At 37.5% G+C, this 19,520-nt stretch overlaps 1 protein-coding gene and 1 long non-coding RNA gene across 3 annotated transcripts in view; one reads left to right on the forward strand and one right to left on the reverse strand.

Moving 5' to 3' along the window:
• Positions 1–5,003: 5,003 nt before the first annotated feature.
• On the reverse strand, positions 5,004–9,595 carry LOC140578158 (uncharacterized). Its single transcript, XR_011982202.1, has 3 exons — positions 9,434–9,595; positions 8,743–8,831; positions 5,004–7,682 (listed from the first exon to the last, which is right to left on the reverse strand). It is a non-coding gene; the product is annotated as an uncharacterized lncRNA (long non-coding RNA).
• Positions 9,596–9,715: 120 nt separating this feature from the next.
• Positions 9,716–19,520, forward strand: part of alx4b (ALX homeobox 4b) — a 33,617-nt gene continuing 23,812 nt past the window's right edge. The window contains exon 1 of one of the 2 annotated variants that reach the window (XM_072698182.1): positions 9,716–10,433. In XM_072698182.1, coding sequence (XP_072554283.1) covers positions 10,088–10,433 — 346 coding nt within the window. In that variant the 5' untranslated portion in view covers positions 9,716–10,087. The remainder of the gene's footprint in view (positions 10,434–19,520) is intronic. The other variant, XM_072698183.1, reaches the window with a different exon arrangement.

The raw sequence follows: 19,520 nt of genomic DNA on the forward strand, positions 1-19,520 counted from the left end.
AGAGTGAAAAATTCTATTGTTTCTGATGGAGACATTTACCAGCCAGTGCTAGCGGTGCTCAATCAGACAGCAAAGAAATGCTGTATTGGAAACTGCTGCTCTCTCTTAAAGGCCCAACAATACTTGGCACCCTTAAATCGCATATAAAAATCATGAATTGCAACAAACGGCAAGCAAAATAAAGCAAACAATTTCAGACTTACACAGTAGCACTGGTAAGTACTTTTCAAATAAATACTATCATAAAAACATAAACAGTGCAATCCTAAAATCAACAGAATGTAGGTGTTATTTGTTTTACCTTCAGCGTACAATTATACAAACCTAATGAATAATGTTTTAGACTGCCTGAGATGGAGATCCTTAGAATAAAATAAATGCAAGATAGTGTGGTGTTTCGACTTAATATATGGTTTTCAACTTATTAATAATATTAAGGTTTTTAATGTGCCTAAAGCATGACCGGTTGATTTAAGAAAAACCACACACCACAATATAAAAAAAGAAATTTAAACGATCATATGTGAGGGTGGAAACCTCACAAATATGTGTAAATTCTATTAATTAATAATCTAAATATATGTAATATTACACTGTCTGGAAGCTAAAAATGATGTAATACTGACAAATCAAATACTGATAAAATACTGATAAAATTATTTATCTCTGCATTATTAGCTTTCATTGTTTTCACTGTTTCAATCGTATATGTAGATATAAATTATTTTCCATAAATCCACAAAAAATGTTTTGCACATGAATGGATGAGCATCATTAATGGTGTGAAACTCAGTACAGTCAATCAGGGCTTTAATATTTACATACAATATTAACATTTACACATAAAATACATAACACATATGAATTTATACATTTACATATTTCAATAATATATATGTAGAATGATTGAAAAAATGCCAGCAGTGCACACCCCTGTACTGGAAAACTGGTTCGAAGGCAACTGGATGAACTGGAAAGGAGCAGAAACTGTAGCAGATTTACCTTCATTTTTTTACAAAAACTGCATGAATGTGCCACAGAAAATTCTCCAAAACAGCCTAACTTATACACTTCCGTACATTAATATATCAAAGTTTCCTTATGTTTTTCATCTACATTTGATTTATTTTGTCCAAAGCGACGGACAAATGAGGCATTATTATAATCCTCAGGCCCGACACTGACTGAATCCTCATAAACTAAACCAATACACAGCATGTACATGCTGTATATGATGTAAATATATGCAATGTACATATTAAGGCAGCAGTGATTAGAGGATGAAAGTGGAATGCAGAAGAGAAGACAGGCAATAGCATCCCAGAAACAGCAGGGTCCAGGTGACAGGGTGTTGCTGCACTAGCAATAAACATCACACTGTACTGCAGAAAAGTGAGTTTTTGAAAGACAACTTTTTAAGACGATGGGGCTGCTGCATAGGACATTCAAAACCTCTTTTGCTTCCGAAACAGGACAAGCTACAAAGACTCATCAGAAATGGCAATCGTGCCTGGGGGGATCAGCATGCCACACAAAGGACACACTGTATCCACTGGGATCCTTAACTCACTGCAGTGCTGCATGGTTGATCTGGTTAAGGTGTCTGTGGCCAGACATGAGCCGATATCTGTATACAAGTCCGCTCAGAATAAGGATGTCAGTGTTGCAGCTGTGAATACTGCTGCTAATACAGATTTGTAGGGGCATTACAGTGTGCAAGCTTTCTTTCAATGAATACATTTGAAGTATTCGTACAATTGAAAACCTTATACAGGCAGGTGCTGATATTCCATACTTACTGTCAGCTAAGCCACTGGTAAGTTACACCATTCTGGAGTTCTAGAATGTGACTAGTGTAATGCTGAAGGGCCATACAAGTTACACCATTCTAAAATGTTCACAATTCAACACCGAAAAATAACCTAGGCTACATCATTCTAGAATGTGAACACGTCAGTGCTGAAAGGTTAATGCTTACTTTGGGACAGAAAGCACAAACACAGCTCTCAGGACATGGAGACTTTCAGGTATCTGAGAGGGAATGTTCATTCCCATAGATCTGGCCCGGAGCTGCAGCTGAACTTTGCAGCGTGAAATGGATGGTTTGGCCCATCACTGAACACTTGGGCCTATCTCCAGTGGGAAACCGAGAAACAGACGTGGCCATTCAGGTTTCCACATGCCGAATAGACAGGAGCAACCATAGGCAAGGTAAGCATTGTCTGAACATTTAAATTGCATTTTATCTAGCCTGAACGTGGGACAATGGTCACCTAGATTTGTTGGATAAACATGAGTTTGGCCATCACTAGCTAATGAATGTCAAATGGAAAAACACTAGACATGCGTGAATTCTGCATGGAATTTAATATTATTTAATGTATTTTGTTGAGCTTTTCGAAATGTGTCACCAGTATTTAGGCAATTTTTTTTTTTACTTTATTGTGAGTCTGGCACATGAGATTGCTGATCTATGAAGACAAGGAGGTCATGGAATTGCGGGGGGGGGGGGGGGGGGGGGGGGGGGGGGACGCAAATCAGACACACTCAGTTAGCATAAAAAAGTGCCAGCAGTCAACTTCAGTCATTCTGCCCCATGCAGCCCTCCATGTCGATGACTGATCACTTATCAGTCCTGGTATCAAGAGGCCCCGCTTTCATAGCAACGAATGCGGATGCGGAGGCTGGCTTTGCTGAAAGTAATTAGCACTGACGTTCTGAGACAGCAGGCTGTAAACATATAGGCACCTTTCAAGCTGGCTGGTCGCTCCTTTCATACCCAATCAGGCGAGGAGAGTGTGCCGGCTTGCGCGGCGCCACGTTACCCATGCATGGACACAAGGGCCGGTTTGCATTTGTGCATTCGTTCTGCCATCGCCTGCCCCCCCGCTGACAGCTCCTATGCTTAATGCACCAACTCTAGTACCAAGCAGATTTGCCGCTCCCACCTCAAGCCCTGTAACACGGCCTGTCCCTAATGGCAGTATAAATAAGCAAATTACATCATGTCTGCTAGATACCTGTCCACAGGAACCAAGGGGGGGATGGGAAGGGTGGGGGGGCTCCTGCATCTTGGGTTCCTTTTCAGTATTTTAAGCTATTCAGTTACAAAACAACAATTCTGATTTGCCCTCTCTGCATTTTAGGGAAAGCTGCTCCCATTTTTGGAGAGGACAAGGAGGTCAGTGCTGTCTGGGACACAAGGTCATCAGATGTTTATCTAAAGTTTTGTAGAAGCTGAATGAAATACAAATGAAATAACTTCTCAGCATTTATTTTGCTGAGAAGTCTCAGCAAAAGTCTCAGCATTTATTTTGTGATATACAGTGGCCTGTTGCTCATCTCTCTCTTATTAATGCATTTCAATTAGTGGGATCTTTCACAAGGGAACAAAATGCGGGAAAGAAAGCCGTAGTTTCTGGACTTTGACTTGCAGTGTGCCATGTATTTTTTTTGGAAATGCCTGACATTAAGGTGGCTTGATGTTCAGTAGACGCATCATGAGTGCTTACGGCAGCACGCGGTAATTAAACACCGTGGGGAGCGCTGGTACCAAAGGAGACGCCGCTGTCTTTGTTTTACTTAAGCGGCCAGTAAATTAAACAGGGCCCGTCGTACTTCTGAATAACTAACATAATAGGGAGAATGTAAACACATGCAAAGGAACGCAGCGCTGCTCTTAACAATACAATCCATCAAGTCTACAAAAAAGCGCGTATTTGGCTTTCATACTTGTATGCGTGGGCAGCCAGAAAGGCAAACGGCATTCAGAATTAAAAATGCGCGAAGGCTTGTGGTAAAATTTAGCGTTCTTGGTTACGTTTCCGTTGACCGTTTGTTATCTTTGACAAACACAGAGCTTTGAGTGGCTTAAACATCTCAGGGTTTTCGCGTCCTATATTTAAAAAGTAAACTTTGCAGTGGTGAAGTGGGAAAACTTTGATTCCGATGAGCAAGCGGTGGCTATTTTTGGAGGTAATAAAAAGAACCTAAGCACAGTAGCTCCTTATTGAACTAATTTAATGAATATCCAAACAAATGAATACAGCCGAAATGTAAACAAGAGCTAAAGACTACGGTTAATAAACTTTATCAAAGTATTTTAATTACTCACAATATTAAACTTTACTGTATATTGACCTCATTACAGAAAAAATACGCTGGGAAAATAGACCGGAAAACATTTTGCGTTAAATAATATATCCCAGTATGAATACATGAAATTGTGCGATTAAACTACATTTAATCGAAATTAATATCTTCTCTTCATAAATATTGCGACTAAAATTACTAATGAAAAGTTGGACAAGGTAACAGTCGATTTCGGATACACGACATGTTAAAAATATGACATGGGTGATCATATATTGGAAAATAATACAAATAATATGAAAAATAGCGCATTTGTTCACACTAAAACTCCTTGCGATTTAGTCAGCCAGATTCCATTTACTTCGCTTGTTTGTTTGTTTGTTTATCTACTTATGTATTTAATTATTTATTTGGATAAAGATCTGAACAAAAATATCCAAACATTCGGTGATCGACACATTCAGAAAAAAATACAATACAAACAACCTGGGAAAATACAAATCTATATATTTTTACTTCAATAGACATTCCATTTACAAAAAGATGTCACACCCTGGGACAAAATAATAATTGAACTATCAAGCATTGTATTTTAATTACATCCAATTAATAACAACCTTCGACAATATCTACAACGTACAAATGACCAAAACAAATGTATTATTTATCACAATTCGATAGTTAATTGCATTAAAGTGTCGCAGTTTAAATACTATGGAACAAAAAAAAAACATAGTTAATTTACCACTTATGTTTGACGTTTCCTTTCAACATATCGCTCATAAAATTCACTCAATCTTTCAACATTTAATTTTGCTTCATCAACCCCACCCCCCAAATAAATAGACCATTGCATTAAAATGGCCAAGTAATGCCCCCCCCCCCCCCAAATAAATAAATAAATACCAAACTATACCTTACGCCGTTGGCTGAAACACAATTCTATTTAATCAGAACAAACTTTAACAAAATATAATAACAAGAATCTACTGTAATATTACCACTACACCCATTTGTCCCCGATCTGACAATAAATATCACGTAAAGCACCCAAATCAATAGCAACAGCGAAAAATACGAATTCTTTCGAAACAGGAATTATAATTAATAGTACGTACATTGCGTTAATAGTTTTTTAATCGATTTTGCAAACAAAATAATTATATGCAGGTGTAGCCGAGAAACAGGTGGTATAATGAAGCTGAATTGAGAAGTTTACTAGATAAATGCGCTTTAATGAGATCAAACACCTGGAAAAATCTTACTCGGAATTTTTTTACCTAACAGTTTTATAACTCTGTTTTCTGAAGATCTAATCGCTTTAATCCAAGGAAAAATGTAATAAATTCGAAAGGTTAAATGGGAAGTAATTACAATGCCATTCGATTTAAATTCCTTGGTCAAAGATTATCATTATAAAATCTTATGCTATATATGCCTATACAAATGAGTCCAGGGAATATACACAGGATATACAGAACAAACAGTGATTTAAATACAGCAGTAACATTGGTAACATTAGTAATTTATTTATTGTATTATTTGTTTGATTGTTATTATTATTATTATTAATAGTAGTAGTAGTAGCCGTAGTAGTATTCTTCTATTTAAATTAGATTTCTTATTGTGCATAACCGGATGCGCACAATACTGTAGATATACATTTCTTACTTTTAGGCAAATTTAAATAAAGCAAAGGTTAAGGTTTTACACAAAATCACTAGTAACTGCGGGTTTCAAAGAACAAAGCATTAAATCCGCCGCTATGAGGAGTAGATGGGCTAACAGAGCATTGGATGCCATTTTTAATGGTCTTCGGTTTATTGAGACTGTCAGCGTTGGACAGCGCATATCAATTTAAGCTAGAGTGAATTTACAGAGAAAAGTTAATTGCCTCCCATAAAAGACAGATTAAAGATAAACCGAAATGTCAATCGAGGAAGAAACAGAACACTTATACACAAAGAGCAATGGCTAAATATAATCAACATTCCCGCTACATCCAACTCAACAACGAAACAACTTATAAACATGCCTGTTCTAGAAAATACTACTACAACCAACATATTAATACTACTACAACCAACATACTAATACTATACTACAGCCACTACTAACGATAACAACTACAACAATAATAATAATAGTCATGTGATAAATAGGCCTAATATTCATTGTTAATATTAACAACAACAATAATAATGATGATATTTCCAAATAAAAACTAAAAATTATTATAACTTCAACACAATAATTCTTACCGCCGCCCACGCGGTAATTTCGCCATTTATCTAGCCTCATTACATTTGGTAACTAAGTATTCAATGCTTTACTTATTTTGATTATACACCAGTTTAAATATTCTCGAAAGGTCGAATCAAATAAAGTAAATTAGCGCCAATAACGTTTTGTTAATGTTGTATAGGGAAGTGTGGCTTAAACAAAAAACAAATTGCAAACGTGCATTACTGTAAATTGTGATTAGAGTTGACAAAATGTTACGACTGTTCGCAAATATAAAACATAACTGTAACAATATTTCTGTAACTGTAACAATATTTCAGTCAAGGCAAATTATATATGCAAATACGAAGCACAGTCATATGCTATAGGCCTACATGAATGTTACCCGACATTTTTTTTGCTGGAAGAGGAAAAAAAATCCTTTATCATAAAACTGGCAGCTAGTTTTTTTCTACACGGTTTAAGATGACCTTGCCAGTAGTCACCTGTCAAAGTAGGGCGGTGCCCCTGGAAATATGCAACTGGTCTCATGTCCCACTCTTGCAAAAAGATCCAACATCATTTTATGACAATTACTTGTAATGCACATTGACAGTAGATGAAATTAAGATGCTTGGCAATTGAAAGGGGTGCGCCACTGAAGTACGAGTCACGACGCAACTACAAATGTTTTGAATTACCAACACAACGTAACTAAGTATTAACTTGAAATATTTTAAGTTAGTCTCGTAGTTAGTCGTTTGGGACGCTTGTTCTTGAAACGTAGAATGCTGCATTTACCAGTGCGTGAAATCTCAAGTATACGCTTAACGGACCTCCAAGGAAGCGCATCACAACCACACTGTGGATAATCGGAGTCGCGAGACTTAACATTGATTCCTTTAATAATGACACGAGACTCTATACTGCTATCAAAACGGTGTCCGATTTAGGATTTAAATAAGATACAACAAAATACATTTAAATGATGCATATAATATACTATTGCCTGTAATGGATTTAAATATTGACTTAAAAACAACGTTCAAACAACAGGGAAAACGTCCCAGCATCTGATAAAATATGCAGTGGTCGAAGTCTGCTAGTTTATACTGCGCACGTTAAATTTGATGTAATGTTTAGTGTGCGACAAAACAATCATGGGAAGACACAAAACAACGCGCCAAAAGAAAGCAAAAACAAAAACTTCAAAATACTGAATTCGATATTTTTTCAGTCGACCACGGACAGGACGGATAGGACGGATAGACAGATAAATAGATAAAAAATATTGATTTGGTGCCACAAGTCTGGTCTGTCTCTCACAGTGTTCACTTCTCGGTTTATGTCCGCCAAGGTCCATCGTCCTGTGCAATTAAGGGAAAACAACGAATTCACCATTGCGCGTTGTTCGGGTTGTAGGAGGACAACCAAAATCAATGTATGCATGAAATTTCAGTAGCGGCTAGTAGCTAAAAAATTAGGCAGCGATATGATAATACATTTCACAATATTATAATAGTGAATTTTTCCAAAGAAGAGAGAAATTGTGTTTTGAAATGACGTTTGAGTAATTTCAATACAATTCGTTTCATAATAGTGTGTCAGAAACAGAGCCGGCACTACCCCCTAAATATCAGTGGTCGAGCCGCCTCTGGTATGGATTAAGGTCACTCACAGGCAAAGCAAACATAACCCCCTGAGACCCAAGGAAAAAAAGTGTCCTTCATTTTAGGGTATTTGTCTTTGGAGGAAATAAGACATCTTAAAATTTAGATTTTTTTCTAATTTATTTTTATTTTTAATTTCACAGCGTGTCCTCTTTAGTGTACAACAGGAATAAATATGTTTCCTTACATCAGTGAAAAGATAGATGCAAAAACAAAATGTCCACTACAATGGACATAAATGAATGGGTGGGGTCTCAGGGGGATATACTAGGATAAGTCAGTGTAAATGAACATCTCCAACTTCACCTTGCTGTCCCTCACCTTCCCACATGTCTACGGTATACTGACGGAATTCAGTTCATTAGCTCCGCACGTTTCTAGATACTTGGGATTTCGTCAGAATATTATTTAAATCGTTTTGGGCGTAATAATGAAGTACACGTCAAATGCAGGTTGACAAATAAAACTATACCCATTACATTGTATGTTTATTTGCGAGGACTACCAAAAGAAACATTTGACATACATGTATGTAAAATAACATTTATCGCAGATTTTTACAATTTGATTTTGTTACGCATATATCCAGTGCTTATGTCTGTGTTTGGTGTTTGAGTAGTTGTATATCATTTGATATAATTAATAACTTTTAATTACAGAAAAACAAGAGCAGCCGAAATATTTAATACTCTCAGCTCACCGCAAACGCAACGAATAGGGAGCGATAATAACAGTTAATATAAATAACTTTACTCACAAAATAGCCATTGCTTTTGACGGATCGTGTTTTGTTGGTGTTTCAATCGATTAAAACAGTACTGTCCCGCATCATTTGCGGAAACGCATCTGGAACGAAAAAGCAAAAAATAAAGGCAGTCGAGGGAATTAAACGGGGTATATTTTAAAAGTCAAGTAAATAAATTACTAATAGCAATTCTAAAATACATAAGCTGACAGAAATGAAAGAATGGCATTTCTATTCGCATACATAACAGGCTTTGTGTAATTAAGTAACATTACTAATAAAAATAATAGTAATATTATAATAGTATGGTAATAACACTTAAAATAACACATTTAAATAACAAATACTAGTCCTATCTATATTATACAAAATTTTACAGAAAAAAAAATCCGAACGAAACAGCCTTGAGAGAGTGTCAAAACCTAGATGGAACTGACGTGGCATAAATCCTTTAACTTTAATTTTCAAACCAATATGTATCTTATCCATTCGATAGTTTAACGGAACCATCACCGATCTGTTCACTACTGTTTCACCCCGTGGGACAGTAACTTTCGACGGACTTTGAAAACAATACGCGCGTATATTCTCATAAATCTTATGTTTGTCTTTCTTCACACTTGAATAAAGACAAACACCAGAGGCATCTTATATAATACAACTAAACATTCAAAAGGGCAAAGTCACTTTTTAATGCACATACGTGTGTGTTGGAATAAGGTAATTTTGAGGTCGTCCGACCAGCATGCATCGCCTACTGACTTATCACTGAGTTTAGCTCGCGTATGATGATCTTTTGTACTGCTCTCGAGCCCAGACAAGTACCCCCTTCACAAACCATTACGAATCAACTGTGTCATAACCATTAAATTGCTCTCTCCGTGTTGCCCTTCACATTCAATCATTTATATATTCATATCCTAATTACATTAATGTCATGTGTTCAGTGCTCCCCCACATATTTACAACAAACAGGATTTTTTTTCTTTTAGGCATAGGTCTGACCTCACGCATTCATCACGTCATCTACATAATAACCAACGCCAGTTCTGTACTTAAAGTCTATACCAGGGAGTTCTGCGAAGCATCCTCTGAAGAAAGAGGCATTTTTTGTTACCAGTCTAAACCTTAAGGGGGCTTTTTAGCTTTGGGTCAGCTTGCAGTTTCTGGAAAACATCTGAATCATTTTATAACCAAACCCAGCTGCCACGGCACTGTGTGTGTGTGTGAGTGTGTATGTGTGTTCGCCTGCGGAACAAGAAGAGAGGAAGAGCAAATCTGCTTGCATCGCTCTCCAAAAGGAAAGAGAGGGAAAAAAAAGTTTGGACGTCTTTTTCCCTTCTAAGTTTTTTTAGGAATGAACGCCGAGACGTGCGTTTCATACTGCGATATGACATCCATGGATTCATATTATAGTCCGTCTACACCACAAGGTAGGGATCACCAGGCAAACCCGTTTAGGACATTCCAAGCGAGTGACACCAAATACAGTCCCACTTTCCTGACCAACAAAGGTCAGGCATACGGGGAAAAGTCGCGGAGCCCATTCCAACAGGAATGCCAGTCATTGGATGCCACTTCTGGGGAAGGCACCTTTAACAAATACCACCTCTTCATGCAGAGATCCTCTTGCAAAACTCCCCCTGAAGGAAGCAAACATCACCAAGAGAGCGGACACAACGGAGCGCTCATTTCTTGCTATGGTGAGTACCACAAAACGCGGGAGTTATACGCATTACAAAAGGCGCCGTGTTCAATTTACGTACGCGTATGCAGTTCCCTTGCATTATCCGTGGTCAGATATACCAACTTATAAAAAACCGGTATTGACAATTTAAACGGCTGCAAATTATGGGCAAAATAAGGTACTTAAATGTTTATATTTCAAGCAATACTAATGAAAGGATTCTGTAGTTCGTAAGAAGTGACGGAAAAATGTCAGCCTTCAGAATCGCTATTTTTTAAGTGCGGTTGATTTAGAGGAAGTGTGTCAGAATATAATATTTGAAAATTAAATGTCATTTCCTTAAAAATACATATATCATGTATGTTTCATTGTAAAACAGAAGCACTGTTGAAATGTGTGAAAATCTACTTTCTGAAACGTGTTACCAAAATCCTTATCCACCCGTAAATTGTGGAAATGGAATTACATTCCCACGACCGACATTTATAGAGTTACTCGGCATAATTAAAGGATTACTGTAAAAAATATATGATGTAAACGTAACACGTTACTCTCAGCATTACGACCGCCTCTTATAACAAAACAATTTCTGAGACGCATAACGTTACTGACTATTACATTTTCTCTTTAACGATTGAATGAAATTATGATTAATGTGATAATCTGCATAACAATCCTTAATGTTTAAGATGAATCGGACAATTGAATTAACGCGTTTGCAGGTATAGAATGAACGTAGAACTCCGCATTTAAGAACTTCCGTATTCTTTCAATTAAAGATCAACATTCTAAATTATTTTCTAATTAATATACAACTGCCTCTATATGTTTAAATAGGAAATATTAAAGTCTAATTTGGTTTTATGGTCCCCCCCCCATAGAACACAGTGCAGATTGGTAATTTAGTTTCCTGAACAAATTTTTACAATGAAAGTAGCTTCTGGTTTAAGAAGGCCGAGGTTAAGTTAACAAGTCATCAATCAAAGTCGTGCATAAAAGACAGATAGTGATATATCCCGATAGACAACGATTAAAATACACTCACACTCCACAGCAGACTTCAATATATTAACAGGCACAGGTTATCCGTTAAAGACAAGAATAAAATTCCAGTCACATACACAATAATCAATTAACAGTAAACAAATATGCCTGAAATGGTCGAACAACAAACACGGCGTGTGAGTTATTATATGTCTATGTAATGTAATAATATAATAATAAAGTATTCACATATAATTTACACAAATAAATTATTTAAGTTATTGTTCGGTTCACACTTCTCTCCAAATTTTGATTAATTATTTAAATATAAGTTTATTTTCCATTGCGCATGCAACCGTGTTTATTACGATACCAAAAAAAAAAACGGAATAAAGAAACACAGCCTAAATACTCCAAAAAATTAGCAAAGAAAAAAAATACGTCAGGTCGGAAACTATAACAGAATTTCAGAATTACGGAATTTTAAAATATCGCATGTTCGTGGTATTTACACACTAATCATGTCCATTAATAATAATAATAATAATAATAATAAAACAACTACGACTGTCACTGGGTGTGTCGCAAGTTCTGACAATCGATCAAAAGTATTGCAGTAATCATGAATGAATAACATTTAGGACAATAACATCCAGCCATCTTTCATAACCACTTATGCAGTAAAGGGTCGAAGTGCGGGACAATAGAAAATATGCAAAACGCTGTCATAAAATAACCGCATCGTCGTGGTTTAATGGCCTTAAGCGCACCAGATACAGAGGATGCTAAGAGTTTCATAATAAATCATATTAGATAATAGCTTGATGTTAAAACGCTTCTACATTTATATAATGCATTGGACATCCGAGCTCTTTATAATATAAAAATATAAAATATATACAAATTATACTATAAAATATAAAAATATTTGACATTAATTGCAGAATAAACCTCACTGGTGGCACACACGTCATAAAATGCGTCACTAATGCAAATACATAAAATATAATGAGCGACAGATCCGCACATAAAATATCTTCATTTTATTTGTGTGTGTGTGTGTTTTGCGCTCTTTTAATAAAACTCAGACGTGCCGAGCAACTTGCATTAACTGAGCTCAGTTAGGGGATTCCGACTTCGGTCCAGCTCGAGCGCTGGAAAATCAGTTTAAAAAACTATAAATTTAACACAACTGCCACAAAATCTAGGGCTTTGCCCAAACATGGGTGAGCACATTTGAGGGGAGACCGCAAGAAAACACGAGCTGAAACTCTGTTCAGAGGCAGGACAGAAGATACACATAAATAAAAATGATCATGCTGTCTTAGGACTGGGGTATTGCGAAACTATAGCTACGAAAATGATTTATCGCGCTGACAATTACTATAAGCTCAGCCACACTCTTTCCAAATATCTACTGTTTTGTACGTCTTATTAACAACCAAAAATGAAGGGAAATACTTTAAAATTGACATCGGTTTTGGTTTAATACTAAAGTTCGGATGTATATGTGCATATACATAAAGCGCGAAACCTCACAGAAGAATAATTAAACAGCGCCTGAAATTATAATGGAAATTGCATCAGTGAGTATAACTGTGACTCTTAAATAACCTCTGGGACCATTGGTCTGTCCGACAAACGTATTCTGGTCTAATGTTTCAAAGCGTCCGTAAACCTTGCTGTAAATGTTTGCTTTCTTAGCTAATGTCTTTTTAAATTGAAACAGAACAACATAAACACTTAGGCCTTGATTTAGCCTGACCACCGCTGCATTGCTCTGTAACGGAACGTTAGCTGCTCTTCATTAATGTAATACAGCTACTGTCAATAGTGATGAGTACATAATAATAATAATAATTATTATTATTATTACTGGTCTACCCTTCACAACCACGCCGGCTGTCCTGGCTAAACTAACAGCTGTCAATATTCATACCGTCGGTTTTTTTAATTGGGAGTTTCAATAGACTTATATATTCAGAAAGAATGAAAGTTGTATAAGTAAAACGCTTATTCTGTAGTTAAATGCGGCTGTATCTGAAATGGCTGGTACGGGCAAAAGTGAATCAAATGAATGCACCTGCAAGACAGAAATAAGATATTAAAACATTAGCCTATATTTTACAGATTACTTAAATATTTATGCCACAATGAAAAAAAAAACATTTTCTAAGAATCACCATGTTGTAGAAATTAATCCTGCTCTACGGGGTTTCTTTCACTAAAGTAGTGTCATTTGCTATCCACGTGTAACGTAGAATTTAAAGAATAAAGTCATCTGATTCAGAAATAACATTTTCCATGTGTTTCTATGCTTGGATACTCAAATCCAATCACGTTACCTCCAAATAACCCTTCAAAGAGCTTCTTAACCAATAAAACTCCGCGGTACAACCGTATCGCCGAGATAAAACGTCATATTTGCTAACGTAATTTTTATGCTCACAATTCCTGTTAAATCCTCACAGCCTTCATTATTAAACGAATGCTTTACTTTTAACGAGTGTTCAAAATATCAATTATCCGACAAGTAAAACGTTTCTTTGAACTGCAAAGACATAGTATTTAATTTAAATACAGGCTGCAGGCCTCTGTAACAAAATTAAATATTTCCAGGGTAATACAACGTTTTGCTAGTTAAAACGGGGTTTCCAATATTTCGGCAAAGTTGAGTAATTAATATAATGCACAGCAAAGCAGTTCCGCAAAGAAGGGAGGTTTAGAATTGATGTGCTCGCTTGCGACAGAAATATTTATCCGGTAATTATATGATACAATGGGATATCATGGTAAATAGGAAAATCCTTAAAATCATAACATCATCGTTGTCATTTTCATAAAAATCAGCTCCTAAAAATCCTCAATAATAAGCAACTAGCAACAGATTTTTTAAATCACACGCATATATATAATAAGCCTACATACCATGGATGGGAATATATGTACTTAATGTGTAGCCATAAAAAAGATGTAAACCGAATTTATTAAAAATAAATAGCAAATAAACTGTACCGGAGTTATAAAATTAGAGATTTAAAAGAAATTGCGTTATTTATTTGCAGATCTAAGGGCGAGAGAAATAGCGTGGTTTTGGAAGAACTTAAAATGTACCACCGCAAATAACTGCAACCCCGTTTCCAAAAAACCTGTGACGCTACGTAAAATGTAAATAAAACAGAATGCAATGATTTGCGAGACATATAAACCCACATTTAATTGAAAATAGAACAGAAACAACATATCAAATGTTGAAACAGATATTTTACTGTTTTATGACAAATACATGCTCCATTTGAATTTGATGCCAGTAACACGTTTCAGAAAAGTTGGGACAATGGCAACAAAAGACTGGAAAAGTTGTGTATTGCTACAACAAAACACCTGGTTGAATATCTCACAACTAATTAGCTTAATTGGCAAAAGGTCAATAAGATGATTGGGTATAAAAAGAGCCTCCCAGAGAGGCAGTGATCTCTGTGCAGTGAAGATGGGGAGAGGTTCACTACTCTGTGAAAGACTGCGTGGGCAAATAGTGCAACAATTAAAGAATAATGGTCCTCAACCTTATACTGCAAAGAATATGGGAATTTCATCATCTATGGTACATAATATCATTAAAAGATTCAGAGAATCTGAAGAAATCTCTGTACACAAGGGACAAGGCTGAATAGCAATATTGGATAGCTGTGATCTTTGGGACCTCAGGTGGCACTGTGTTAAAAACAGACACAATTCTATAGTGGAGATCACTGCGTGGGTTCAGGAACACTTCTGAAAACCACTGTCTGTGAACACAGTTCATCACTGCATCCACAAATGCAGGATGAAACTCTACTATGCAGAGAAGAAACCAGATCTAAACATGATCGAGAAACGCCGCTGACTTCTCTGGGCCCAAGTTCATTTAAGATGGACTGAGCCAAAGTGGAAAACTGTCCTGTGGTCTGACGAATCAAAATTTTTAATTCTTTTTGGTAATTGAGGCTGTGTCCTCCAAGTTAAAGAGGAGAGGGACCATCCAGCTTGTTATCAGTGGACAGTTCAAAAGCCAGCATCCGTGATGGTATGGGGGTGCATTAGTGCCCATGGCTTGGGTAACTTGCACATCAGGGAAGGCACCATTAATGCTGAATGTTATATTCAGGTTTCGGAGCAACATTTGCTGCCATCCAGACAACATCTTTTTCAGAGAAGGCCTTGTATATTTCAGTGAGACAGTGCCAAACTGCATTCTGTGTGTATTACAACAGCATGGCTCCATAGCAGAAGAGTCCGTGTGCTAGACTAGCCTGTCTGCAGTACAGACTTGTCACCCACTGAAAACATTTGGCGAATCATGAAATGTAAAATACGACAATGGAACCCCGAACAGTTGTGCAGTTGAAATCGTACATCAGGCAAGAATGGGAGAACACTTCACTTTCAGACAGTCCAGCAACTGGTCTCCTCAGTTCCCAAACATTTACAGAGTGTTGTTAAAAGAAGCGGTGAGGCAGCACAGTGGTAAAGACGCCCCTGTCCCAACTTTTTTGAAACGTGTTGCTGGCATCAAATTCAAATTGAGCATATATCTGTCTTAAAACAATAACATTTTTTTTTCAGTTTCAACATTTGACATGTTGTCTTTGTTCTATTTTCAGTTAAATATGGCTTTATATGATTTGTAAGTTATTTCATTCTGTTTTTATTTACATTTTACACAACGTCACAACTTTTTTGGAACCTTGTTTTATAGAACGAACCTAAATAGGATTTCATGAAACTTTAATTGAAGCATAAACCAATGAACCAATCAGACTTTCCTCGGTCTCCGAGCTTTTTAATTTATTGGGTGGGGCGACGTACCATAACCATTCAAATACGACTTAATGACGGGCTGTTAAACAGATGTTATTGGAATAGTTTCGCTTTTGTTCGACAAATATTCGACCTTTTGACAAAAGGTGGGGATTTTATTATTATTATTATTATTATTATTATTATTATTATTATTATTAATATTGTTATTATTATTATTATTATTATTATTATTTAAAAGCAAGGTGCATGCGGAATAGAAGAAAACACAAACATATAAGACACGCAATCCGGAATCCGTGACTTTTGTGTTGCCATCATATCTAACTATAGCATTAGTCACGTGAACAATATAATAAAGTTTCAGTCCAAGCAAAAAAAAAAAAACATTAATGCCGTCTCCAATTTAAATATATACCTAGCCGTCACAGAGCAATACGTGCACCTATCTGGCAACGTGAAATAAATATGATCAATGAATTTTTCAAATATTCTGAATATTTTTTGTATATAGGCAGTTCATTGCAACTCGAGGTGTACTTTGTTAAAGAGAAAACCTTGCCTCGGATAAATGCGATTTTAAATAACAAAAATAAAATATATTTAGTAAACATTATGGGTTGTTCCAACGGCGCGCAGAACGCACTATTTATTAAAGTGATTGTAGTGCATTACGATTTTACACTAATTGACTTTATACCACGAGTTTATATACACTTAACACTGGGTTGATGGAAACCAAAGAATGGTCGAGAACGTGCACCTAAGTGCGCAAATAACCATCGTGGAAGCCAAAGAGATCTGCAATCACATTAACGAGAAAAATATTTAGTCGAAACTGGTTAAAACGGGTTAAATGTTTTAATTTAACTTAGGAACTGGCTACAGAAATGGGCTTTGTACACGAATGCACATTAGAATTGACTGTTGAGCTATGTTTATCTGGAAACTTCGGTATAACCGTCAATACAAGCATCAGGCAAGCAGGTGCTATACTATGTCAATGATTATGATTATGATAATGATTATGATCATGATAACATAATGATAACAAAGGTCACGAAATATTACAATTACTTTAATTTTACCATTGAAGGGACTACAACATAAAGTGGTCCAAAAAACAATAAAGATAAATTATACATATTTAAAATGACATGTAAATAGTGTTGCATGCTGAATTTATATTTGGAATTTAAATGTCACACTTTCAATAGCAGTCCAAAGTGGTATAGGAAACAAAATATACAAATGTCAGTTGTCTTCTTTCTGGATGGTATCCTGCTGTTTCCATGTAATTTAACCATTTAGTCTGAACTGGGTTGTCTGGGGGGAGGGGGGGGGGAGGGGGTTGGGGGGTGCATACAGTCTATCACAGGGCACGCGTGGGATGCCAGTCTATCACAGGGCACGCGTGGGATGCCAGTCTATCACAGGGCACGTGTGGGATGCCAGTCTATCACAGGGCACGTGTGGGATGCCAGTATATCACAGGGCACGTGTGGGATGCCAGTCTATCACAGGGCACGCGTGGGATGCCAGTCTATCACAGGGCACGTGTGGGATGCCAGTCTATCACAGGGCACGTGTGGGATGCCAGTATATCACAGGGCACGCGTGGGATGCCAGTCTATCACAGGGCACGCGTGGGATGCCAGTCTATCACAGGGCACGTGTGGGATGCCAGTATATCACAGGGCACGTGTGGGATGCTAGTCTATCACAGGGCACGTGTGGGATGCCAGTCTATCACAGGGCACGCGTGGGATGCCAGTCTATCACAGGGCACGCGTGGGATGCCAGTCTATCACAGGGCACGTGTGGGATGCCAGTCTATCACAGGGCACGCGTGGGATGCCAGTCTATCACAGGGCACGCGTGGGATGCCAGTCTATCACAGGGCACGTGTGGGATGCCAGTCTATCACAGGGCATGCGTGGGATGCCAGTCTATCACAGGGCACGTGTGGGATGCCAGTCTATCACAGGGCATGCGTGGGATGCCAGTCTATCACAGGGCACGTGTGGGATGCCAGTCTATCACAGGGCATGCGTGGGATGCCAGTCTATCACAGGGCACGTGTGGGATGCCAGTCTATCACAGGGCACGTGTGGGATGCCAGTCTATCACAGGGCACGTGTGGGATGCCAGTCTATCACAGGGCACGTGTGGGATGCCAGTCTATCACAGGGCACGCGCACATGTGCACATTCACACAATAGCGGCGACAGAGATGCCAGGCAGCCTAAGTGCATGTATGTGAACTGAGGGAGGGAAACAGAAGGACCTGTACGGATGTCGTGAGTTACAGGGGAACCACGACCTTGGCACATAGCGAGGAGAGACGGGTTCAAACCCCACGTTTGGAGCTGTGAGACAAGCCAGCTGCCAGTGTTACTGCCACTACTGATGCTTCTACTACAGCGACGCATATTATTATTATTATTATTATTATTATTATTATATGCAGGCTGTAGTGTTAAAATGAACTCAAGGATGGAGAAAGATCAAGTCAAATTCTTACATTTAAAAAATCTTAAAAATTGTGCATTTCCTTTAACAGATTATATGGCTTAACAGATACATTAAATTACACATACATGCTCCAATTCCTCCACCTTTTCCACACAAAACAACGCCTTTCTCAAATTTATTGAGGTAAGGTTTTGAAAAATAATATGTTGCACTAAACAGAAACTAGCGGATGGTCGAGCGATTGCGAGGACTTGTCCTGGTTAATTTTTTCATTCTATGGTTCCGATTGGACAGTAACACGCTGAAGCTCTGCTATGAAAGGCCACATCTGACAACACCACTCAGGGTTGCAGTTTTCATGCCAAAGTATGTCCCACGAAGTGCAAAGACGGCTGCTCTTTTCACTTGTAGACTTTTCACTTGTAGCTAGTGTATACTGACCAAAACCATCAAATAACAAACCTGTCCTTCATAACTAGGTGGGCACTGCTTGCAGGCTGCAGCAAGAGGGTAAAGATAGAGTGATAGCGGAGCTTTAATCACAGTTGTGGTCTCTGTCTGGTTGCAGCGAACAGTTAGACTCTTACAAGATTATTCGTTGCTATGCAACACTGCATATACAATATGTTTTGTTTGTTTGTTTCCCAATTATTTCCCCTCTCTCAGGTGCCAAATGCCAATTGTTCAGTTTTAGCAAGCTTTTCTTAAGCAGGCCTTGTAAATGCAAGTCCAGTATAATTGAACTGGAAAGGTTAGTTTGTTTTTTGAATACCAGTCTAAAGGAATTTCTCTGAAATTGGAACCACATTTCCTTCCATTTGTTCAAAACGTACAAACAACCCAA

This window comes from Paramormyrops kingsleyae, chromosome 13, assembly GCF_048594095.1.
Source record: "Paramormyrops kingsleyae isolate MSU_618 chromosome 13, PKINGS_0.4, whole genome shotgun sequence".
Lineage (NCBI taxonomy): Eukaryota > Metazoa > Chordata > Actinopteri > Osteoglossiformes > Mormyridae > Paramormyrops > Paramormyrops kingsleyae.